General features: G+C 46.5%; 2 protein-coding genes across 2 annotated transcripts in view; both read left to right on the forward strand.

Moving 5' to 3' along the window:
- LOC147616763 (uncharacterized) overlaps nt 1-25082 on the forward strand; it is a 53037-nt gene that overhangs the window by 22384 nt on the left and 5571 nt on the right. The window lies entirely within an intron of this gene.
- On the forward strand, nt 21227-24237 carry LOC147616764 (uncharacterized). The gene is made up of 4 exons (XM_086777821.1): nt 21227-22828; nt 22962-23307; nt 23408-23569; nt 23665-24237. The coding sequence occupies exons 1-4, from the start codon at nt 21306-21308 to the stop codon at nt 24118-24120; spliced, it is 2487 nt and encodes an 828-aa protein (XP_086633947.1). The 5' UTR covers nt 21227-21305; the 3' UTR covers nt 24121-24237.

Below are 25082 nucleotides of genomic sequence, written 5' to 3' on the forward strand. Positions count from 1 at the left end.
CATCTGCAACCATGAGCTCAACTGCCTCATCAGGAAGCTCACGTCCAATATGGTGTCCATCAACCAAATCAATGAACCATTCTGCTTCTGAGTCAAAGAGGCATCACACTGCTCACAAGGATCAACACCTGTTACGGTGCAAAGCCAAGTCCTGGAAACCTGCTGAAGACCACGTACGGCCTTCTGAAACCTGTCAACCACCCCCTCTGAATCCGGAACCACAAAGCCTGGAGAATCACCTCCTTCTGCAAGTAATCAACTGCCACTTGCCTGGCTTTTCGAGAGGTTCCCATGGAAAGAACATCCTCATCCACAAGAATTTTTTTGTCCCGAATACTACGAGACATCAGAGCATAAGTTACCTATTCAGTTTCCTCTGACTGACGAACACAAGAACCACCAACATCAGTACTGGAAAGTTCCTGCCAACTGCTGCCATCAACTGGCAAGCTATCCACCATCTGGTCTCGGAAAGCTTGCACCTGTAGCGTATCCACACTTAAGTGGCCATTACCAGACTGCCACTCATCACAAACCTGAGGACCTAGGAGAGAGAGTGCTGAAAGCTTGTAAACTCCATTCTCCACTCTGCCTTCCCAAACCACCTGGCTTGTTGCCTTGTCCTGGAGAGCAACAAAATGCTCATCAAACTCCACCCGTACGCCAGTCTTGCAAACTTGATGCACTGACAACAGATGAAAACCACGTGACGAAACTGTCAAAATACGCAGCGCAAATGATAACCAAACTTGAGACCACAAGAGCAAGTAGAGTGCAGAAAATAGACAGCACAAGAGAAGGAGAGAGATAGGCGTATAACTCTTCTCTATACACAAGATCCCGAGAAATAACTGAATGAGTACAATGTGGGGCAATGGGGCCTATTTATATGGCCCCATCATGTAGTCGGCCAGCACTAGTGGCCCTCACAACTGGCCACATCCAATCGGCCAGCAGAGAAAAATACCACGACCCCTCCTGATGAAGTCGGCCAGCTCGTGGTACACATGAGTGCAGTTGGCCAGCATCAGAGGCTCCTGCCAGCCTGTGGCAGCCACCCACATCATGGAAAAAATGGGAAAAAAATACGGGGAGTGAGGAAAAATGATAAAACACCTATATAGGGCGGGCACACCCACAACAGAGGCCCTGGTGTCTGATAAAGACAGGAGATGACTTCTAACACCCCCTCTCAGCTCCTGGCTGTGAAACCAACCACCACAGGGAGCTGGGGTGCTGCCTGAGCAAATTGTGAGATAGCGACTTGGTGAAGAGGTCCACCGTACTGTACTCCGTCGAACAGAACTCTAGTAAGATGTCATCAGCAACGATCTGTTGAACAAAGTGCCTGTGGATGACCATGGGTTTCTCCAGTGGAAGCCCAATCCTGCAATGCAACCTCTGCAACCTCACCATCTCACAAGCAGCCCGGTACTCTGCCTCTGTCGTCGATAAGGCGAAAGATGATTGCCTCTTACTGCTCCATAAAACTGCTCCTAGGCGTGAAGTAGATCTCCTCGTGTCCGGATCTCCTCCCCAAACTGAGTCACTCCCACCGTGGAGTCGGACTCCATCAATCAATCCCCCTCTTGTGTACAAGAGTCCATGATCCTTCGCATGCCGCAGAAACCATAGGATACGCAATCCTGCCTCCCAAAGAGTCATCTGCAACCATGAGCTCACCAGCCTCATCAGGAAGCTCACGTCCAATCTGGTGTCTATCAACAAGATCAATGAACCATTCTGCTTCTGAGTCAAAGAGACATCACACTGCTCACAAGGATCAACACTTGTTTACGGTGAAAAACCAAGTCCTGGAAACCTGCTGAAGACCATGCAAGGCCTTCTGAAACCTGTCAACCACCCCCTCTGAATCCGGAACCACAAAGCCTGGGGTATGCACCTCCTTCTGCAAGTAATCAACTGCCACCTGCCTGGCTTTCCGAAAGGTCCCCGTGGAAAGAACATCCTCATCTACAGGAGGTTCTTTGTCCCGAATACTACGAGACATCGGAGCATAAGTGACCTGTTCAGTTTCCTCTGATTGACGAACACAAGAACTACCAACATCAGTACTGGAGAGTTCCTGCCAACTGTTGCCATCTACTGGCAAGCTATCCACCATCTGGTCTCGGAAAGCCTGTACCTGCAGTGTATCCACACTTAAGTGGCCATTACCAGACTGCCACTCATCACAAACCTGAGGACCTGGGAGAGAGAGTGCTGAAAGCTTGTAAACTCCATTCTCCACTCCGCCTTCCCAAACCACCTGGCCTGTTGCTTTGTCCCGGAGAGCAACAAAATGCTCATCAAACTCCACCCGTATGCCAGTCTTGCAAACCTGATGCACTGGCAATAGATGAAAACCAAGTGACGGAACATACAACACCTGGGAGGAATACTTCCCCCTCTGCCATCGGAAACTATCTCCAACCTGCCCTCACTGTGAACTGGGATAATGGATGTATCCCTAGTATGAATGTGACCAGAATACCTGCAGAGATCCTGTAAATTTGAACGGGAAGGAGTCATGTGCCTGGAAGGACCACTGTCTAGAATCCACGCCCAAGTATCCGTTGTTGCGGAGAATCCTCCAATCTCCTCCCTGCCTGAAGAAAATGAAACATCGGTGTCCATCACCTCCAGGTGCACAAATGCCGGAGTTTTCATGATTGCTGCTGAGAGGAATCTTCACCCTTCTCGGTCTTCCGCTTGGGATACTGCCTCCAATAGTGGCCTTTCTCGCCATAATCATTACAGGTCCTCTCTGCCTTTAGTTTCTCGCGGTCAGCGTTAGCGTCGGACTTCTTCTCAGAAGACTTCTCTGAGGAAGCCTTCCCTTTGCCCGTGTTACGGCCTTTCGACCGTTGGCCAGTTAAGGCCTCCGAACCTCCACCTTGAGGAGGGTTCGTGAATTGTTCCTCCTGGTCCAAGACCATGGGCACAAGCTCCTCCCACTTGATGGTGCTGAGCCTGCCACTGGTAATCAAAGATGAGTAAAATGCTGAGTATTGAGAGGGCAAGTGCGACAGCAACGTTATGGCCATGTCCTCTGACGATATCTCCTTCCCAGTCTGAAGAACTTCCTGCTGAAGAGCCTGCAGCTTGTTAATATGCTCCTGCATCGTCAACGACTTTGCAGGGCTCATAACCCGCATCTGTACTTCCAAGGAAATCCTCTTCATGGGCGATACTCGAGGCCAAATGCTGCCATATACCTCTGGCCAGGGTCATATGCTTTACATGATTGATTACCTGCGGTGTGCAGTTGAGAAAGATAAACGAACGGACCCTGGCGTTGACACGATCCCACATCTGTGTTTGAGCCTCTCGGTCCTTTCGGATCGACGGTAACTCCCCTTCCTCTACTTCCGGTCGTGGAACCCCAACAATGACGAAATCAGCGAGGTCGTAAGACTCCAAAATAGATTCCATCATAACCTTCCATATGCGGTAGTTGTTCCCGTCCAACTGATGGTCCACTGGGAACGTGGGGAGTGTCGGGATCTTCACATGCTTCTCAGCCATCTCTAACAAATCTGCCATTGCGGGGATGTAACTGAAAAAGGGTGGGTGGGTGGGAAAAAAAAACTCTAAACCTGCAAGTGGCTGTCCAGCACTTTAGCCCGCCTTCCTCTTGCACCTTCTCTTCCCGAACAGTCCAAACAGTCCACCAATCAGCAACGTAACTATCCCCCTCTTGCTCAGAAAACTCCCAAGATCTATCAAGAGCCTACGGCTTTGACACCATGTCAAAATACGCAGCGGAAATGATAACCAAACTTGAGACCACAAGAGCAAGTAGAGTGCAGAAAATAGGCAGCACAAGAGGAGAGAGAGAGGCATATAACTCTTCTCTATACACAAGTTCCCGAGAAATAACTGAATGAGTACAATGTGGGGCAATGGGGCCTATTTATATGGCCCCATCATGCAGTCGGCCAGCACTAGTGGCCCTCACGACTGGGCACATCCAGTCGGCCAACAGAGAGAAATACCATGACCCCTCCTGATGAAGTCGACCAGCTCCTGGTACACATGAGTGCAGTCGGCCAGCATCAGAGGCTCCTGCCAGCATGTGGCAGCCACCCACATCATGGAAAAAATGGGAAAAAAATACGGGGAGTGAGGAAAAATGATCAAACACCTATACAAGGCGGGCACACCCACAACAGAGGTCCTGGTGTCTGATAAAGACAGGAGATGACTTCTAACAGGAACATACAACACCCGGGAGGAATGCTTCCTCCCTTTGCCATCGGGAACTATCTCCAACCTGCACTCACTGTCAACTGGGATAGTGGATGTATCCCTAGTAAGAATGTGACCAGAATAATACCTGCAGAGATCCTGTAAATTTGAACGGGAAGGAGTCATGTGCCTGGAAGCACCACTGTCTAGAATCCGCTCCTGAGTATCCGTAGCGGCGAGTCCTCTCCAACCTCCTCCCTGTTTGAAGAAAATGAAACATCGGTGTCGATCACCTCCAAGTGCACAAGAGCCGGAGTCTTCATGATTGCTGCTGAGGAATCTTCACCCTTCTCGGTCTTCCGCTTTGGAAACCGCCTCCAATAGTGGCCTTCCTCGCCACAATCATTACAGGTCCTCTCTACCTTTAGTTTCTCGCGGTCAGCGTTGGACTTCTTCTTAGAAGACTTCTCCAATGAAGCCTTTCCTTTGCCCGAGTTACGGCCTTTCGATCGTTGGCCAGTTAAGGCCTCCGAACCTCCGCTCTGTGGAGGGTTCGTGAATCGTTCCTCGTGGTCCAAGACCATGGGCACAAGCTCCTCCCACGTGATGGTGCTGAGCCTGCCACTGGTAAACAAAGACGAGTAAAATGCTGAGTACTGAGAGGGCAAGTGCGACAGCAACGTTATGGCCATGTCCTCTGACGATATCTCCTTCCCAGCCTGAAGAACTTCCTGCTAAAGAGCTTGCAGCTTGTTAATATGCTCCCACATCATTGATGACTTTGCAGGGCTCATAACCCGCATCTGTACTTCCAAGGAAATCCTCTTCATGGGCGATACCCTGTTGTAAAGAGAAGCCAAATGCTGCCATATACCTCTGACCAGCGTCATATGCTTTACATGATTGATTACCTGCGGTGTGTAGTTGAGGAAGATAAATGCGGACCCTAGCGTTGACACGATCCCACAAGTGTGTGTAGGCATATGCTCACTTATGGTAGTGCTATGTGTGAACAGGGCTTAACCAAGGGCACTTTTTCCCATGTGGTTTTTCCCCTTGGACATCAAGTGTGAAAGGACACATATAATATTTTGTAGTTCTATATTATATGGATGTGGCACACATGCAAGGGTTGACTTGCATTTTGTGGATACCACACTTTTGGCTCTCTCTCTCTCTCTCTCTCTCTCTCTCTCTCTCTCTCTCTCATTTCTGTGTGTGAGCTTCTCAACCTTGCACCTAACCCTAATGTGCAGGTTTGTGTGTGTGAGTGTGTGAGTCCAACACCCAACATTTGGTATCAGAGCTGGGAGCTGGGAGCTGGCCTTGGAAAACTGTTGCTAGAAAAATTTCTGTGAAATTCCGTCCACAGGCTGCCAAATTCCGTCGCCTGCGTTTTTCCATCCGTCGGATTCCGTCCGTCGGAGCTCAGCCGTCCAGCCGCCAGAGACGGGCGGCACTAGTGGGGAGCCCACCACCTCCGCCCAGCCTCCCAGGCGGCGCTTCCTCTGCAGCCGGCGTCCCAATGCTGGCGCCGACACGCTTCCAGCACCCTGGCGAGTCAGCGCTCCGTCCGTCGACGTCAGTTCTGCTCCGACGCCTGGTCCCGTTCTGTCGGCGCCTGCAGACTAGCCGCCACGCCGTCCCAACGCGCCCCGGCTCCCGTCCCGTTCGGCCTCCGTCGCCGTCGTCTCGCCCAGCGCTCCAAGCCCGCCGTCGCTGTTCCGTTCCCGTCAGTTCCGGCCGTCGACTGCCGTACGTCACCGTCGGGCGTTGCTTCTCCGCTCCACGCACCAGCCGTGCTCGCTTTGCTCTGACCGCCCGCCTTCGCCTAGCCGACGACAACGCTTACCCCCTCGCTAGCCCACGACTGCGCCTACCTCTACGCTAGCGACTCCAGCGCTGCCCTCTCGCTTGCCCGACTCCAATGCCCACGGCACGCCTGCTCACCTAGCCAGCGCCCGTTTGCTATTCTCCCCTATAACTGGCCCGTCTGCTCGCCTATGACTGGCCCGTAGGCTGTCCACAGCCATCCGCTCGCCCTGCAACCATCTGCAGCTCTGCACAGCTCCACCGGCTCCCACCGTCAACAGTATTCAACTGTGCGCCAGCACTCTGCAACGTTCAACACATTGGTTTGACTCCCTCCAACGTCTCCGCCTGCAAACAACGACTGGCCACCTGCAACGACACCTTGCCTGAAGGTATTTTTCTGTAAAAATTTCTAGGTCAAATACAAAATCTGCAGCCATTGCAGGGCAGGTCATATGCCGATTTTGTAGACAATGAATACTGTGCAAGTCAGATTGAAAAGAAAATTGCAGATGAAATTTGGGGGTTTTTGAAATTGAGGTCAAAATCAGCAAATTGAACCTCTCTTATTTGCAGAAATTTGGGGGTTTTCAAAATTGAGGTCAAAATTGGCAAATTGGAGCTCTTACATTTGCAGAAATTTGGGGCTTTTATGAAAATTGGCCAATTAGATGCACATTGAAGCGATTGGAGTGCATAAAAATTGGGGATTTTCTGATTGGAGCATGTAATTGGGCATTACAGCTGCGATTTGTCGTGTATATATACACATTGTGTGTAATTGGACAATTTGGTGCAGGTTTACACTTGCTTTGGTTTGCAGGCATACATTTGCTCAGGACATTTGGTTGCCTGGCAGTGCACATTGGTGCTTGGTTTGCTTGCAGTTATACTTTGTTGATATGGCACAGAATGCTACAGATGTATTTGGTGTGCTCACCCAGGAGGACAAGCTGGATGGATCTAACTACTCCCTCTGGAGTTTTATGATCCGTAATTTGCTGGTAGCCAAAGGGCTTTGGGGCATCGTGTGTGGTGATGACACACGCCCACATACCATTCAGCCAGCAACGCCTCAAAGGGGAGGTGCTCAAAGAGCTCCTGATATGTAGATCCTGCTCCCACACAAGAGCAGAAGAGATGGGACTCTAGAGATGCACAGGCCATGTCATTGATAGCCCTTTCAGTGAAAAGGACTATTATTCCGCACATTCGTTCATGCAAGACATCGAAGCTTGCATGGGACACATTGGAAGCAATGTATCAGGTACGCAACGAGGCAAGAGTTGCCTACTTGAAGAGGCAATTGGAACTTCTTTCTATGGATGAGGGTGACTCTATGGCAGATCATCTCACCAAAGTGAAAGATTTGCAGGAACAATTGCTCAACATTGATGAGGTTATCCCAAACAGACAGATGGTCACCAACACTCTTCATTCTTTACCGCCTTCCTACTTGGGCTTTCACACCTCTCTCAACCTCTCGATGAGAGGAGGTGGTGATCCCGTCACTTTTGAAGAGCTCGTGGGTTTACTCTTGCAGGAAGAGCAAACAAGAGCAAACATATCGAGCAACCGTGGTGGAGAAAAGGCATTTACAGCCAAGGATAAGGGTAAAGCAAAGAGCTTTAAGCATGGGGGACAACAGTCTAGCAAGGCTGGTCGTGGACAGCCCTCTTCTAGTGGTGAAAAGTCTGACAAAGGGGATGCAAACAAGCCCAAAAAGAAGGGAAAATGTCACTACTGCCATAAGCCTGGACACTACATCAGTGAATGTAGGAAAAGGATTGCAAAAGAGAAAAAGAAAGAAGCAGGCAATGCAGTAGCAGACTCTTCGGATGACAAAGCACAGCAATCAGCTAATGTAATCCAGGAAGAGTACACTTTTTTGGTCACATGCACTAGTGACACACCAGGTGCTTCAAACACTGATATGTCTTGCATTGCATCTGACAGACAAAATGCATCATGGTATTTTGATAGTGGTGCTTCGAGCCACATCACTTCATGCAAAGATGTATTTCAGCACTTGGTTTATGCTTCAAATGGCCGCACTGTATCATGTGCAGATCATACCACATATCCAGTAAAGGGAATTGGTAATGTCATACTTATTGCAGCCAATGGTGCCAATATATGTATGAGAAATGTATTGTATGTTCCAGGAATAAAGAAAAATTTGCTCTCCGTTCTCAGCCATAAACGACCAAGGTTTAAAGGTTGAATTTGAAGATGGGAAGTGTTTGGTAAAAGACCCATCAAAGGGTTATGAAATAGTCACTTCTGGAATACGATACAAAGGCTTGTATAAGCTGGACAGCTATGACAAGCGCACTTATGATGCAAATACAGTGGCTGCCCACACTCCTGCTATGCATGATGCAGAGCTATGGCATGCTCGTTTTGGGCATGTAAATTTTCAGAGTTTGATGCTTTTACAGAAGCATCATATGGTTGATAATATGCCGCCTCTTGAGTCTCCGCCAAGACATGTATGTGAGGGGTGTATTTTGGGAAAGATGCATCGGAAACCATTCCCCAAAGATGGAGCTGTTAGAGCTGAAAATAAATTACAGCTCATACATAGTGATGTATGTGGTCCAATGCGGGCACCATCCATAGGGGGGCATCTTTACTTCGTCACATTCATTGATGACTACTCCAGGTTTGCTTGGGCTTACCCTTTGAAAGCAAAAGAAGATGTGTTTACATGCTTTCGACACTTTGTAGCAATGGCTGAAAATATGTGTGCATGTAAAGTCCAAACACTCCGCTCAGATAGAGGTGGAGAATACATGTCAAATGCATTCAAGGATTATATGCTTCAAAAGGGCATCAAACACCAATGTACTGTGCCTTATACACCGCAGCAGAATGGTGTAGCTGAGAGGAAAAATAGATCTCTCATGGAGATGGCAAGATGCATGCTGAAAGCACAAAAGTTGCCTCACAAATTTTGGATGGAAGCTATAATGTGTGCAACTCATGTGTTGAACAGGTGTCCAACAAAAGCTTTGAAAACCATAACACCATTTGAGGCTTGGTATAGCCGAAAGCCAACAGTGGATTAATTTTTGTGGGCTACAGCAATGAAAGCAAAGGATACCGTCTTTATAATCCAACTACACGAAGGATTTTTGTGAGTAGAGATGTGGTATTTGCTGAAAATTCAGAACAGCCCATGGCCAGCTTGTATAAAAGTAATGATACAGGCTTACAGGACATGTTTGATGGACTTTTACCCATTGCAATTAGGGGGGATTCAGATCAGCCAGCCCCTACACAAGAAAATCCACATGTAGAACATGTGGAACAGCCAGCCATTCAGCCCCCTTCTGTGGAAGAAGTGGAAGATCTTGTCAGGGAAGAGCAAACAGCCATAGACACAGCCAAGTCAGTGCCAAGATGGTTGCTGAAAACTTTGCAAGAAAGCAAACTTGCAGCTCCACTCACAGGTAGAACAAGGGCTAGTTCCAGCCATGCTTTGAATGTACATCGTGGGGAGTCTGCATTCGCAATGGGTGGTCTCTTTGATTCAGAAGAGCCTTCTTCTTATGAAGAAGCACATGAGAATGAGCATTGGTTGCAAGCTATGCAAGCTGAAATTTCTTCTATCATGAAGAATAATACATGGGATCTTGTGGAATTGCCTAAAGGCAAGCATGTAATTGGCACAAAGTGGGTGTACAAAGTCAAAAGAAAGTCTGATGGTACTATTGACAGGTACAAAGCAAGGCTTGTGGCTAAAGGCTACTCCCAGAAAAAGGGAATAGATTATGAAGAGACTTTTGCTCCTACTTCGAGAATGACCACAATAAGATCTGTGATTGCATTGGCTGCCCATAAAGGATGGAAAGTGCATCAATTGGATATCAAAACTGCATTCTTGAATGGGGATTTACAGGAGGAAGTATATGTAAATCTACCCATTGGTTTTGTAGTTCATGGTGAGGAACATAAAGTATGCAGGTTGCACAAAGCATTGTATGGGTTAAAGCAAGCTCCAAGAGCTTGGTATGATAAGATACATGCTCATCTAACCAGCCAAGGTTATGAGAATAGTCCAGCTGAAAGCACATTGTATGTGAAGAAAACCGATGCCGATATTCTCATAGTCATCTTGTATGTAGATGACATGCTCATTACAGGTACAAGCAAAGCACAAATTTCAGATTTCAAAGCTGATTTGAAAGCTGAATTTGATATGTCAGATTTGGGGCCTTTACACTACTATCTCGGCATACAGTTTATGCATACAGATGATGGCATTGTTATGCAGCAAACTAAGTACATAAAAAGTTTGCTAAAAAGGTTTCACATGGATGAATGTAAGCCCATTTCTACTCCGGTAGAACCAGGTGTACGGCTTACTATGCATGATATTGGAGAGCCTTTTGAGGCCGGCCTTTATAGCCAGGCAGTGGGATGCCTCATTTACTTGTGTAACATGAGGCCAGACATATCTTTTGGGGTGTCTTTGTTGAGCAAATTCATGCACAGCCCAGGCACAAAGCATTGGCAAGCAGTCAAACGCATTTTTCGATATCTTAAGGGTACCCTGGATCTTGGTTTGTTCTATCCCAGGGGGGGCAGCTTGCAGCTTTATGCATACAGTGATTCAGATTGGGCTGGTGATTATGATACCAGGCAATCCATCAGTGGGAATTGTTTTTTTCTTGGCAGTTCATGCATATCTTGGTTGAGTAAAAAGCAACCCACTGTTGCTACATCTACTTGTGAGGCTGAGTACAGGGCAGTCTTTACAGCTACAATAGATTGTGTATGGTTGAGGAGACTATTGGCTGATCTTCGTGAGTGTCAGCAGACACCCACCACCATTCTTACTGATAGCCAGAGTGCTATGGCCGTGGCACGAAATCCAGTATTTCATGCACGTACCAAGCACATAGAGATTCATTATCACTATGTCAGAGAGAGGCTACATGCAGGGGAGATCAGTTTATCTTATTGCCCTACACAGGATAATGTTGCAGATCTATTCACAAAGGCTTTACCTCGAGAAAAGTTTGAAGCTTTTCGCAAAGCTTTGGGCTTACTCTCATACAGAGAGTGATCTGCTACCTTGTACAGGTTCACACTTCCACTACAGGGGGGATTTGTAGGCATATGCTCACTTATGGTAGTGCTATGTGTGAACAGGGCTTAACCAAGGGCACTTTTTCCCATGTGGTTTTTCCCCTTGGACATCAAGTGTGAAAGGACACATAATATATTTTGTAGTTCTATATTATATGGATGTGGCACACATGCAAGGGTTGACTTGCATTTTGTGGATACCACACTTTTGGCTCTCTCTCTCTCTCATTTCTGTGTGTGAGCTTCTCAACCTTGCACCTAACCCTAATGTGCAGGTTTGTGTGTGTGAGTGTGTGAGTCCAACACCCAACAGTGTGTGCCTGTGCTTCCCGGTCCTTTCGGATCAACGGTAACTCCCCTTCCTCTACTTGCGGCCGTGGAACCCCAACAACGATGAAATCAGCAAGGTCGTAAGACTCCAGAACAGATTCCATCATAACCTTACATATGCCGTCGTTCCCGTCCAACTGACGGTCCACCGGGAACGTGGGGAGTGTAGGGATCTTCACATGCCTCTTGGCCATCTCTAACAGATCTGCCATTGCGGGGATGCACTCTAAAAAAGGGTGGGTGGGTGGGAACAAAGAAGAACTTACACCTGCAAGTGGCTGTCCAGCAAATCAGCCCGCCGTCCTCTTGCTTCTCCTCTTCCCAAACAGTCCCGTACAGTCCACCAATCAGCAACACAACAGTCCCCCTCTTGCTCACACAAATCCCAAGAACTATCAAGAGCCTAGGGCTCTGATACCATGGCAGAATACGCAGCGGAGATGATGACCAAATGTGGGAACACGAGAGCAAACGCAATGCAGAAAAACAGCACAAGAGAGAGAGAGAGAGAGATAGAGGCGTGTAACTCTGCTCTATATACACAAAGAAGATTCCGAATATGATACAAGATGACAAGGGGGCTATGGGGCCATTTTATATGGCCCCAACACTACAGTCGGCCTGCTCATAGGCAGCCGACAGGCCTAGGTCTCCATGACCAGCCCATAGACACCCAGTCGGCCAGTTATGACCAGTCAGCCAGCAATGCCAGGGTGTACACGACCTGTACCACAGTCGGCCAGCACCAGAGCTGAAGTTGGGTACTGCAGGTACAGTCGGCCACCTACCAAGATCTCCTGCCACCATAGAAGTGCCACCTAAGCCACAGAAAAAATGGGAAAAATGGGGGAAAAATACGGGGAGAGAGAAAAATGAGAACAACACTTACAAGGGCGGACACACCCACAACAAAGGCCTTGGTGTCTACAGAAAGACAGGAGATGACTTCTAATAGATAAGTCCTTCGGTGGTTTGGAGTGATAGGTTGGACCGGTGTTTTAAAGCACTGAAGGAGCTTGTTACCTCGGCGCGTATGTTGCTGATTGTGGATCTCATTAAGCCCTTTGTTGAGGATTATGTGCACCAATGCCAGCTTAACAAAGCTGAAAGGCTTTGAGCTGGTGGGTTGTTACATCCTTTGCAAATTCTTGAGAACAAATGGCAAAGTATCTCGATGGATTTTGTAGTTGGATTACCCTGGATTAATAGGGGCCATGACCCAATCTGGGTTGTTATAGATTGATTGACGAAGATGGCAAGATCCCTACTAAGTCGACAGTGATGAGTCACGAGTTGGCTTAGCTCTTTGTGGAGCAGTTGTACAAGCTTTATGGAACGCCTGAGGAAAGTGTCAATGATAGGGATCCCAAATTCACTGCACAATTATGGCAATCTGGGTTTTCCAAATTGGAAACACACTTGAGTATGTCATCTTCGGATCATCTTGAGTCGGATGGTCAGACGGAGAGAACTAACTAGACTATGGAGGATATGTTGAGGGCATATGCCTCCAAGAGACAGTCTGAGTGGGAAAGTTATCTCTCACAGATTGAGTTTGCTTATAATAGTAGTAAGCATGCGGCTATTGGTTATAGCCCATTCATGCTTATGTATGGTTATCAACCAAAGTCACCTATAGCCATTGGGCTAAGGGGAGTCAAACTGCAATCAACAGTGGACTTCTTGCAAGATATGCAAGACATGCTGAAAATTGCAAGGGAAAGTGTAAAGAGTGCTCAAGATCGCGCTCAGTTTTACTCCAACCAACGACAAACCCCTAGAGCCTTACAAGAGGGCATGTGGGTGTTCTTAAAGTCTCGAAGGACTCTAAAATGATGAGAATTGGTAAGGTTTACAAGCTGTCTTCTCGATGTTGTGGTCCTTATCAGGTCACAAAGACGATTAGTGAGGTAGCACTTCCTTTTGGAATCAAGATTCACCCTGTTTTTCACATTAGTCGTTTAAAGGAACGTTTGGGTGAAGGTGATGAGATTGTCCCCGTGAAGGAGATCCCTAACCACGAGGACATGACTAGGTATATTCCCCTAGAGCCCGAGTTGGTTCTGGATCAATGTACTAAACGGTCTCGGTATATCGTTTATTCAGAGTACTTGATCAAGTGGAAGGGACGGTCTGAGGTCGAGGCTACGTGGGAGTCAGTGCGTAGTTTGAAGAGTCGATTCCACGAATTCATTGTTGAGGACATCAATGGTTCTTAAGGGGGGAAGTATGTTACGTCCCAGGGCTAACCAGGGTTAAGACCCTCGGGTTGGGTTAATCATAGGGTGGGGTTAGGCATCTTAAGTGGGGGGAATTAGTAGCTTTTATGAGACATGTGCTATATTTGGCTCCTGGTTTATTGGAGGCCTGTCAGTTTGAGAGAGAGCTCCTCGGACCTGGACTCGAGGCCTTGAGACTACTCTGTGCTTACATCCGGTGGGTGTATACTGGTGGTATGTGACGGACTTTGCATGTGGAGCCATGTCTCGGATGCTACTGTCCCCGTGCGCTCGGGGGTGAGCCTGAATGGCTCTATGGTTGGGCAATGAGCTTGATGCTATGTGCTTATGATTCCATGCTAATGCTTAATCGCAGGGTTGATCTGGTTGGGCCTTTACATACCTCTGGAAAACGCAGCCACCAAGGTCCAAAACAGCCCAAGAGCTGCCCTCTGCAATTGTAGGGAGGGTGGGCGGGAAAGAAAGAGAGCGGAGAGGAGAAAAAAACGCAGATCTGCCCCTCTGGAGAAGAAATGCAGGTATGAACCACTGCAGACAGCCACCAAGTTTGCATGAAAACGCGGAAAATCAGCCTCCAATCAACGATTCCAAGTCTAGACGTCTCTCGGCTCTGATACCATGTCAGAGGGCAGTGGAAAGATGTAGACAAATGACAAAAACGCTGAAGCTCCAAGAGAGAGATGAGAGAAAACAACAAAACGCTGATGTACTAATCTCAAGAAAAGAGTGGATACAACCAGCCCATAGGCAAGGAGTGGACTCCGTAGGCAGAGGGCTGAAGGTGCTCACCAAGAATGATCAAGGAAATGATGATTAAATGAGGAAGGGGGCAGCCCATATATATACTCCATCATGAGCTGGCCAACTGCCGCCTAGTGGCCTACACGACCTGAAAATAGGTGAAATACTCCATAAAATGGGTGGGCAACCCACATCAAAGGCCCATAAAATTGGGAAAAATACCGTACGGACTTGTATGGATTTTTCTACATTTTTTTTTCGGCATCTTGTTTTTGCTTGTCTATGGTTGTTTGAGCTTCGTTTGTACTATGATGCTTCCCTCCTTTTTAAATTACTCCATATCTCGAATTGGAAATACCTAAGTTTATAATTATTTTTTTAAAACACTGTATTTTATCGTATGATAAGATTTTTTTAAATGTCATACCATATTTTCCCGTATGGTATCATGTCGTACAAATCATCCCGTATTGTACATGACAACTATGGTCATGAGGCTTTCAAAATGCCCAATCTAACCAAGGTTGCTGATCCTCTAACTGAGGTCGACGGATTTTTTGAAAAGGCAATAAGCGGCCTCTGTGGCAACAAAGCATCCATAATTCTCACTAGTCTCAATCGAGCCTTTCTATTGAATTTTGGCCGCTCAACAAGTTTGTTAGGCCACTCCAGAAGTCGTGAAGTAGCCAACACCTCACCTGCCATAGAATTCAATTACAACCGTTGATTTGAAGGCTTCCATTTAGTGTGTGCCAACATCTCCTTCCATGAGATCATCAAATGAGAAAGGAGAGGTGAAGCCACCACTCGAACCTGTTGGGAACCATTCACTACATCCCACCAACATGTACTATCAATCTTGGTATTACCATGCACTAGTGCGACCTCCTCTATGGGGGCCTTAGCCATTACCACCTATGGCTCTTGAGATACACACATATCTTGCAATAAAGGCCATCTCCTAGCGACCATATGTAATCTGACATCTAACAAGGCTGCCCCTCCACGCCTCTTCGAAGTAGTAACATGTTCCCAATAAATCCACATCTAGTGGAGGACGGTGAAGTTGTAGGGCTTACTCTTCCAAGCGGAGAGCAGATGGTCAATCAAGCATTGGCAAATGATTCTTTCGTGTTCCGTAAGGCTCAAAGAGATAATGATTTCAAATACAACAGCCAATTAGATTTATGCTATAGAAAAGAGCAGGATATAAGGCAGGCCAGCTTATCGAGTCGATCTCTCTGTGTGCGTGCACATCTCTCTTTATGTTGTGCGTCATCTTTGTCGCGAACAATTGCTGAATTCTGAGCATTGAAGTTACGGATCTTATCCACCAAGCTTTCTCATGTTACAACCAATGACCCATTGACCCCACCTGTCACCAGCCTAGACATTTCCCAGTCTGAAAGGGGTCTGGTGGACTCCAGGATGTTTAAATATTTGGAAAGTACAAGCTTTGGGAATGGGGGATTATCTTAGAATACAAAGGACCACACTCCTAAAATTTAGGAGAGTTGCTATTTTTGGCCGACTCCGATGGAAATTCTGTTCGCGTCATTACATGTGGAATTGAGCAGATACCAAGAGTTGGCAAAGTGCCTATGACAGAATGTCTACCAGTTGGGATATTTTTAGAGATAAAGTTTATGGAAGGACCCATCTCTTAGATTGGGACATGTGGCAAGAAAGTGAACCAAAGTGAGACAAGTGGCCTGACACTTGTTAGAAAGTGGATCAAAGTGAGACAAGTGTCCTCACACTTGTCACTTCAGCTATTGTGTGGCTCTCCACTTGTCATCGTAGCCTTCTCTTGCCATTTTAGCTCATGGGAGGCCCAAATCTATAAATTGGAGCCCTCTCTCTTCATTAATGGAGGCTCTCTTGCTGCACACTAGCCTCTAACACTGTTACAGGCTGCCCTAATGATGGCTACTCTCTTTCTCTCTCACTTGGAGGCTGCCCATGAAGAATACCGGCTGTTGGGGATTGTTTTGGAGGCTTCCATCGCGAAGAAATACTGAAGGCAAGGGTATTTAATCATTTATTATGATTTCTAGTCATTGTACTTGTTGTACCAGCATTTGTACTTGCTGTACGAGCCCTTGTACTGGTTGTACCAGCTTTTGTACTTGCTATACCACCCATTGTACCAGTTGTACCAGCATTTTTACTTGCTGTATCTGTTGTACCAGCCACCGTACCGGTTGTACTAGCCATTGTACCAGTTGTACCAGCCACTATACCGGTTGTACCAGCCATTGTACCTGCTGTACCGGCTGAATGGAGAGTTGTACTTGCTGTACCCTTTCTATTGCATGAAGACCCGTGGTTTTTGGGGAAGAATCAGTACCCACACGGAGGTATATGGATTATATTGTTGGCTCGACATTTCTACAGCCTATGTTCCGGCTTGGTTGCCTCGTGTTGGGCTGTGTTATGGCATTTGTATATGGATAATCCGGCATCTCCCGTGGGGAGAGTAAGGCCCTCAAAGCTTGTACATGATATTATTCTCCTTGGGTAATAAAGCACTCCAAGGGGGGGGGTCGGCCCATTCCGGCCTCTATGCGGTGTCACACGTGCAAGCTCCATTTTCAGCATTTGTGGATGTTTTGTCTAGCTTTTATGTTTTATGCAAAGTGATGATGGATATGTGTTAAGGCTGTGGCCATGTTTAAATGTTTAAATATGCATTGATGGTATCAACAAGTGTGTCAAAGGCCCTAGTCCCCCGGGCACCCGCCGCGAGTTACATTGGTATCAGAGCCAAGGCTTTCTTGGAAGCGGAGGCTTCCTTCTATCAATAAGGAAGAGAAAAGATCTCAAGTGGGGACCACACTTACCATCATTGCTGTTAAGCATGGCCAGCCGCTTCATAGCTTATGAAGCAAGAGCATGAGTAGTAGACAGCTTGTTGATCTAAGGATTTATGAATTCACATAATTTTATCGTGGAAGTGTGAAGTTGGCTTTATGTGCACACGTTTAGCACTCTTTCCATATGGATATTGTGGATTATATTATCAAGCTTACAGGCAAGCTATATGGAGATATATCTCAGGATATCTTAAGGATACGGTGACGAGATATTTCTTTTGGCTTCATGACCAACCTGGCAAAGAAAAGCTAAGTATACTTTGAGTTTGCAAAGTTGGTGCTTTGGCTATTTACTATGAAGTGTTTTTGATGTTCATTAACCCTTGTATAGCTATGCAAGGAGAAAGATGTTGTTTGCCTTGAGATGGTTTCAGGGAAACATTGTTTATGGCTCCCTTTATTGGGATGGATTATATCTATGGAGATTTTTTTCTTGAACGAGATTTATATAGATATTGGGCTTCACAAGCAATTTCTATGGACGAATCTGTCCAAGTTTATAGAGAAGAAATCTTTGGATATCTCATGGATATGATGCTTTTATGGATAAAGTCCACCTCTACTCCAAGGTGTGTGGTTAGCACAGAGTATGTGGTAAGAGTTATGGTATACAAGGATTATGGTGTAATGGCTCCCTTTTACTGGGATGGATTATTCTTTTCGGCTCCCTTTATTTGGGATGCATTGGACTTATGAAACTCATGATTCACATACCTTGTGTAGTGTTCTCTTGTCCTACGTGCTCCCTTGAAGATTGTTTCTACCATGTGAGGGTGGAACAATAGAGAGCAGATGGAAGGGAACATGGGCACTTCAAAGGGGTAGTGACAAGCACAACATACCCTGTGTAGTGTTCTCTTGTCCTACGTGCTCTCTTGAAGATTGTTTCTACCATGTGAGGGTGGAACAATAGAGAGCAGATGGAAGGGAACATGGGCACTTCAAAGGGGTAGTGACAAGCACAACATACCCTGTGTAGTGTTCTCTTGTCCCACGTGCTCTCTTGAAGATTGTTTCTACCATGTGTGGGTGGAACAATAGAGAGCACATGGAAGGGAACATGGGCACTTGAGAGGGTAGTGTGAGTTGGTGGCCGAAATGCCTACAAACTATTGGTGTGGCCGAAATGCCTAAAAACTATGTGTAGCAGAAATGCTTATGGAACACCAGGGTATCTATGCTTGCGAGTGATTGTTTTATCTTGTTACTTGAGCCCACCTCTCATCCAAGGTGTGTGGTCAGAGTACCAACACGGAGTGCAAGTGGTAAAGTGGACATGACGGGACTTGGGTCTATGCCAAGGGTCATGTGGACCGATGTCTTGTTGGCAGGAAACTTATTTTGTCTCGCCTATTTACTTGGGACATGGATTATGATATCTGGACTTATGGGACTGTTTTGTCTCCCCCATTTACTTGGGACATGGATTATGATATCTGGACTTATGGTACTGATTTGTCTCGCCCATTTATCTTGGGACATGGATTATGATATCTGGACTTATGGGACTGATTTGGCTCGCCCATTTACTTGGGACATGATTATGATATCTGGACTTATGAGACTGTTTTTTTGTCTCGCCCATTTATCTTGGGACATGATTTTGATATTGGTATTATGGAGACTTATTTAGTCTCGTCCATTTCTTTGGGACATGGATTCTTCAGTTATATTGGATTTTTGAGACTGTCTCGTCTCGCCTAATCGATGGGACATGATTATATCTTGAATATATGGCTTGAAGCTTAAAGTTGCGGACAACTTTTAAGAAGCTGGGGAGGATGTCACCAGCTTGGACATTTCCCAGTCTGAAAGGGGTCTGGTGGACTCTAGGACGTTCAAATATTTGGAAAGTACAAGCTTTGGGAATGGGGGATTATCTTAGAATACAAAGGACCACACTCCTAAAATTTAGGAGAGTTGCTATTTTTGGCCCGACTCTGATGGAAATTCTATTCGCGTCATTACATCTGGAATTCAGCAGATACCAAGAGTTGGCAAAGTGCCTATGATAGAATGTCTACCAGTTGGGATATTTTTAGAGATAAAGTTTATGGAAGGACCCATCTCTTAGATTGGGACATGTGGCAAGAAAGTGAACCAAAGTGAGACAAGTGGCCTGACACTTGTTAGAAAGTGGATCAAAGTGAGACAAGTGGCCTCACACTTGTCACTTCAGCTATTGTGTGGCTCTCCACTTGTCATTGTAGCCTTCTCTTGCCATTTTAGCTCATGGGAGGCCCAAATCTATAAATTGGAGCCCTCTCTCTTCATTAATGGAGGCTCTCTTGCTGCACACTAGCCTCTACCACCGTTACAGGCTGCCCTAATGATGGCTACTCTCTTTCTCTCTCACTTGAAGGCTGCCCATGAAGAATACCGGCTGTTGGGGATTGTTTTGGAGGCTTCCATCGCGAAGAAATACTGAAGGCAAGGGTATTTAATCATTTATTATGATTTCTAGTCATTGTACTTGTTGTACCAGCATTTGTACTTGCTGTACGAGCCCTTGTACTGGCTGTACCAGCTTATGTACTTACTATACCACCCATTGTACCGGATGTACCAGCATTTGTACTTGCTGTACCTTTTGTACTAGCCACCGTACCGGTTGTACCAGCCACTGTACTTACTGTACTAGCTACTATATCAGTTGTACCAACCATTGTACCTGCTGTACCGGCTGAATGGAGAGTTGTACTTGCTGTACTCTTTCTACTGCATGAAGACCCGTGGTTTTTGGGGAAGAATCAGTACCCACACGGAGGTATATGGATTATATTGTTGGCTCGGCATTTCTACAGCCTATGTTCCGGCTTGGTTGCCTCGTGTTGGGTTGTGTTATGGCATTTGTATATGGATAATCTTGCATCTCCCGTGGGGAGAGTAAGGCCCTCAAAGCTTGTACATGATATTATTCTCCTTGGGTAATAAAGCACTCCAAGGGGGGGGGTCGGCCCATTCCGGCCTCTATGCGGTGTCACACGTGCAAACTCCATTTTCAGCATTTGTGAATGTTTTGTCTAGCTTTTATGTTTTATGCAAAGTGATGATGGATATGTGTTAAGGCTGTGGCCATGTTTAAATGTTTTAATATGCATTGATGGTATCAACAAGTGTGTCAAAGGCCCTAGTCCCTCGGGCACCCGCCGCGAGTTACACCACCCCCCTTCCCCCCTCTTTTGCTCCCACACAACAACCCCTAGCCCCACCCCTGCAAACTTGAGTATTTGCTTGAATTACTTTAGAGAAGCCTAGTGGTAGATGACTTATATGCTCTGTTCTTCAAGTGGGTCAAGGGATTGACCCTGACACCTAAGGCTGGGATACTGACCTACGTAGCTCATGCCTGACATGTCCCGGATTGGGTTTCACAATAGGCCACGGCATATGATAAATGTTCCTAAAAGGGTACTAATGATGTAAAATGTTACATTGAATGCTGAGCTAGCGTGTCACATAGCACTGCAATGTAGGGTGCATGTGACAAGCAACTAATGCTTGGCTCATTATGGAGCACAAGAACTGCTTGCACCGGCTCCAATGCACCAAGGTTGCATCTGTACGTACTGTACGGATCGATCCGTACCGTACGGAACGTACTGTACGGATCAGTACGCGTACGGATCCATCCGTACGTTTATTTTTTTAAAAAAACCCCTTTTTGACCTTCACCGTGCGATTTTGGCCTTGTTTTGGAATTTCGCCTGTTTCGCCCAGCGCTCTGTTTCGCTCCGTCTCTGCACACTGTGCACAGGTAATTCACACGCTCTCTCGCTCATGGCCTTGGTCCCTCATGATGCATCTCGTACTGTACTCTCTCTCTCTCTCTCTCTCTCTCTCTCTCTCTCTGCCAATGTACTACTGTCTACATGATTAATCTCGTCTCTCTCTCACTCCCTCCCGAGTCCGGGGTCCCTCTCCCTCTCTCTCTCTCTCTCTCTCTCTTTCCTCCTTTGGAGTATGCTCTACGCTCTCCCTCTCCCTCTCTCTCTCTCTCTCTTTCTTCCTTTGGAGTATGTACTCTGCTCTAAGCTCTCTCTCTCTCTTTGTTTGTGTCACAGAGCTTCCAGGATCCAATATGCCGAAGCCATGCAACCCCTACTGGCAGGAGCACACGAATGTCATCCGTGTTATTAATACGCCGACCCAAGCTGGTTCTGGCACGCGTAGATGGCAGTGCAAGTATTGCAACTTCGAGCTCACGAGCACAATTTCTCGTGTCGTGATACACTTGACAGGTATTGGCACCACCGGCAATTGTGGTGGGTGCAAGCAGATGCCGCAGGATATCAGAGACAAGCTCATTGCTGAGAATTCATCAACAGCAAAGGGTTCAAAGAAGGTAAGGGGCAGCCAGCACACTCAAGATGCACTTCATGATGCGCTTGTGGGGGAGATGGGTGATTCTTCCACACAGGATAGCCAGTCTACAGGGGGCAGAAAGAGGGCCCGTGTCATGCAGGAGGGTGATGAGGATGATGATGCACATGTGCTGAGACAGAGTACTTTGCCTTCACGTGTGTCATCTCTTTCGTGGGTGAAAGAGAGACAAAAAGTGGCTGAGATGGAGATTGCAAGCACTCTTGTGGAGTGCAACATCTCCTTCAATGTACTGAGGACTGATCAATGGAAGAGAATGGTGAGGGCCATAGCAGAGGTTGGCCACACAGACTCGTGGTCCGGGGTGGAGTATAACAAAATGCGTACCACGATGCTTGAAGAGCAGAAAGCCTTGATAGACAAGGCATTGGTACCTGTCAAGGCAGGATGGCAGTCTTTTGGGTGCACCATCATATCTGATGGCTGGAGTGATATGTGTAGACGACACATTATCAATATTTTGGTGTCCTCATGTCTTGGCACATACTTCTTGCGGGTTGTGGATGCAGGAAAGGCAGGAGAATCCATCAGTGCTGAGTTTATTTATCACCACATCAGACAGGCAATTTTGGATGTTGGGCCAGAGAATGTGGTCCAAGTGGTGACAGACAATGCTTCAAATTGCAAGCGTATGGGTGAATTGGTCGAGGCAGAGTTTCCTCGCATTGCTTGGACTCCTTGTGCTGCACATTGCTTGGACCTGCTGATGGAGGATATTGGAAAGTTGCCATGGGTGCAACCTAATGTTGCAGATGCCATGAAGATTACTACATTTTTCCGAAAAAAACATCAGGCTTTGGCCATCTTCAGGAGCCATAGTGCACTTGATATGGTGCGACCCTCGAAGACCAGGTTTTCTTATATGTTCTTGGTCTTGCAGAGGCTTTTTAGATTGCGGGACCCACTACTACAGACTGTGGTGGACCCGAAATGGAGGTTTATGCACCATGCACAGACAGAGGCCACTAGATACATTCAGCGGAAAGTGCTTGACGAGGCCTTTTGGACAGAGGTACAGAGCTTGACGGTGGCACTGCAGCCTATCCATGTCCTCCTCCGAATCACAGATATGGAGGGCTCTACTCTTGGACTGGTCTATCATCTCTTCATGGAGATGAAGCGCCATATTGCCACCTGTACGACATTGACGGAGTCTCAGTGAGTGTACACTTGGATATTGTTCTTGGTTGATTATATTAATATTAAATAATATGCACATTGCAACAATGAACAATATGTTTAAAGTTATATTATATAATGACTGTTGGAATGTTGGCTTGTCAATTTGTAGCCGTGGTGACATCCTGGCTATTGTAGAGCGGCGATGGACATTTATGAGCCGTCCCATTCATGGGATGGCTGCATTGCTTCATCCCTTCTACAAGAAGCCAGAGCTGTTTAGTGAGAGCACTCTGCTCACGCAGAAAGACCAGTACATCAACATAATGTACGACGAGGATGAGCAACTTGAGGTTGATGCAGAGATGGTGAGTTTTATGAACAATCTAGGACCATCCTTTGCTAGAGCGGTGGTTTTGAGAGAGGAGGCGACGAAATTTCCTCTCACGTGGTGGCAGAGCTATGGAAGACAAGGTCTTCCAAAGCTGACTCATCTTGCTCTCCGAATCCTCTCGCAGGTACTCTTGACTCTTTCACAATTGCATCCATCTTTAAAGTTTGATTCATTAAGGGTTTTGAGTCTTGACTCCGAAATCGTATCGTGATTCGAGATCGTAGGATTGTTCTGCTGGTGCTTGTGAGCGCAATTGGAGTGCCTACTCCTTGGTTCACACGAAGATCCGCAATCGACTTAGTACCGCTCAGCTGGAGCGATTAGTGTATTGCCGAGCTAACATGAAGCTCGTGCGAGATTATCATGCTTTGGGGGCACCCAAGCAGGTATATTTAAGTTTTAACTGTCGTACGTCTTTTGACACATTTCAATATAAGTCATTTCTTGTGGTTCTGACTTGTCGGATTTTGCTTTTCCACAGGCAGATCCGATCCATGTGAAGATGGTGCCAACCTCTACTGAGGGCGACGTGGAGCAGCGTGTCAGAGACGAGCAGGCAGATATTATACGACTCCTTCATAGAGAGTTGGAGAGCATCGATCGTCGTGTCACAAGGTCACGCGCACGGGCTTTGGCGATACCTTTGCGTGAGGAGGCTGCAGATTCAGAGAGCGCTAGACGGAGGAGCATTCGTCGGGGGAAGCTGCGTGTTCGTACGCAGCAGACTCGGGCGAATGAGGCTGTCACTCTCATTCATACTCAGAGTGAGCCAGGAGATGATGATGTAGCACATGGATCTCATGATACATCTTTCACATCATCACATGTGCCCGTGATGGCAGAGCCTGAGTATGACGACGAGGGCAATGTCTTGACAGATGGGGACTTGCTCTCTTCTGGTGCATCGTCATCATCATCATCTGATGAGGAGTTTTGACTCTTAGATCATGTTTCATTGTGGAGTCTAGACTCTGGACTAGCCCTTATGGGCCTTTTGAGGACATTTCTATGATGTAGTGTTGCAGCTTGCTATGTAGTATGTGCATTGTATTCAGTTTGTTTTGAATCTTGATGCATTTGCAGCCTTTTGACATGGATGAGAGTCGAGACTTTTGTTGTGTGCACTGTGAACACTGATTCATCAGTTTATATAGAGCTAACTTCTAAGAGTGGTGATTGGTGATTGAAGATTGATCTCTGTCATCTGATTGAAAAATGGTTTTGGTATCTGATGTTTGATTTCTGAAGTAACAAGTTTTACAACATGCGGCAAGGGTTTTGTGATTACTAATCAAATGCGTATTAGCAAAGACCTTATTAGATTGTCTTGTAGGTCTCTCTCACAATTTAAAATGTATTTGGATCTTTTTATGTTTATTTTGATATGAAATGCCATATAGATTGATATTTTTTACAATGGTACGTATTTTTACGTACACAAAAATTTTATCTGTACGGAACAACGTACAAATACGTACCGTACATTACGTACACATCAACCTTGCAATGCACCGTGAAGGAAGAAAGCAGAACCAAGAACAATGCTCCTCATAAATGCTTCACCAAATCTCTATCCATTAGTACTATTCGGAAGCTGTATGTCTCTAAACCTTTATGTGTCCTATGGAACATACCACAAGTAATACATCAGTTGATACAGTGAAGTCAAGACCCTGGTTGTTGTCAATACAATCTCCAAGAAATTTGTGGAGTGAAGATACACCCACTAGCCTATCCTCCCAGGACGAAGACAAATATGATCATTTGTCCTCCTTTGGTGCCTCCATGGCATTAGACACTGAAGATACTCCACCCAATGCAAACGGCAGGTGAGATGAGTCCTCATAAACGACCCAAGAAACTCAAACGACCGCCATTGAAGCTTAAAGATTCTCCACT

This window comes from Cibotium barometz, chromosome 38 (genome assembly GCF_041138505.1).
Source record: "Cibotium barometz isolate CiBa-2024 chromosome 38, ASM4113850v1, whole genome shotgun sequence".
Classification (NCBI taxonomy): Eukaryota; Viridiplantae; Streptophyta; class Polypodiopsida; order Cyatheales; family Cibotiaceae; genus Cibotium; species Cibotium barometz.

Bases quoted from the DNA above. Each gene is read 5' to 3' on its own strand.
- LOC147616764 (XM_086777821.1), top strand. From the start codon at position 21,306: ATGTACTCTGCTCTAAGCTCTCTCTCTCTCTTTGTTTGTGTCACAGAG. The intron at 22,829-22,961 runs GTGAGTGTACAC...GTCAATTTGTAG, and splicing joins ACGACATTGACGGAGTCTCA to CCGTGGTGACATCCTGGCTA. The intron at 23,308-23,407 runs GTACTCTTGACT...TCGAGATCGTAG, and splicing joins CTCTCCGAATCCTCTCGCAG to GATTGTTCTGCTGGTGCTTG.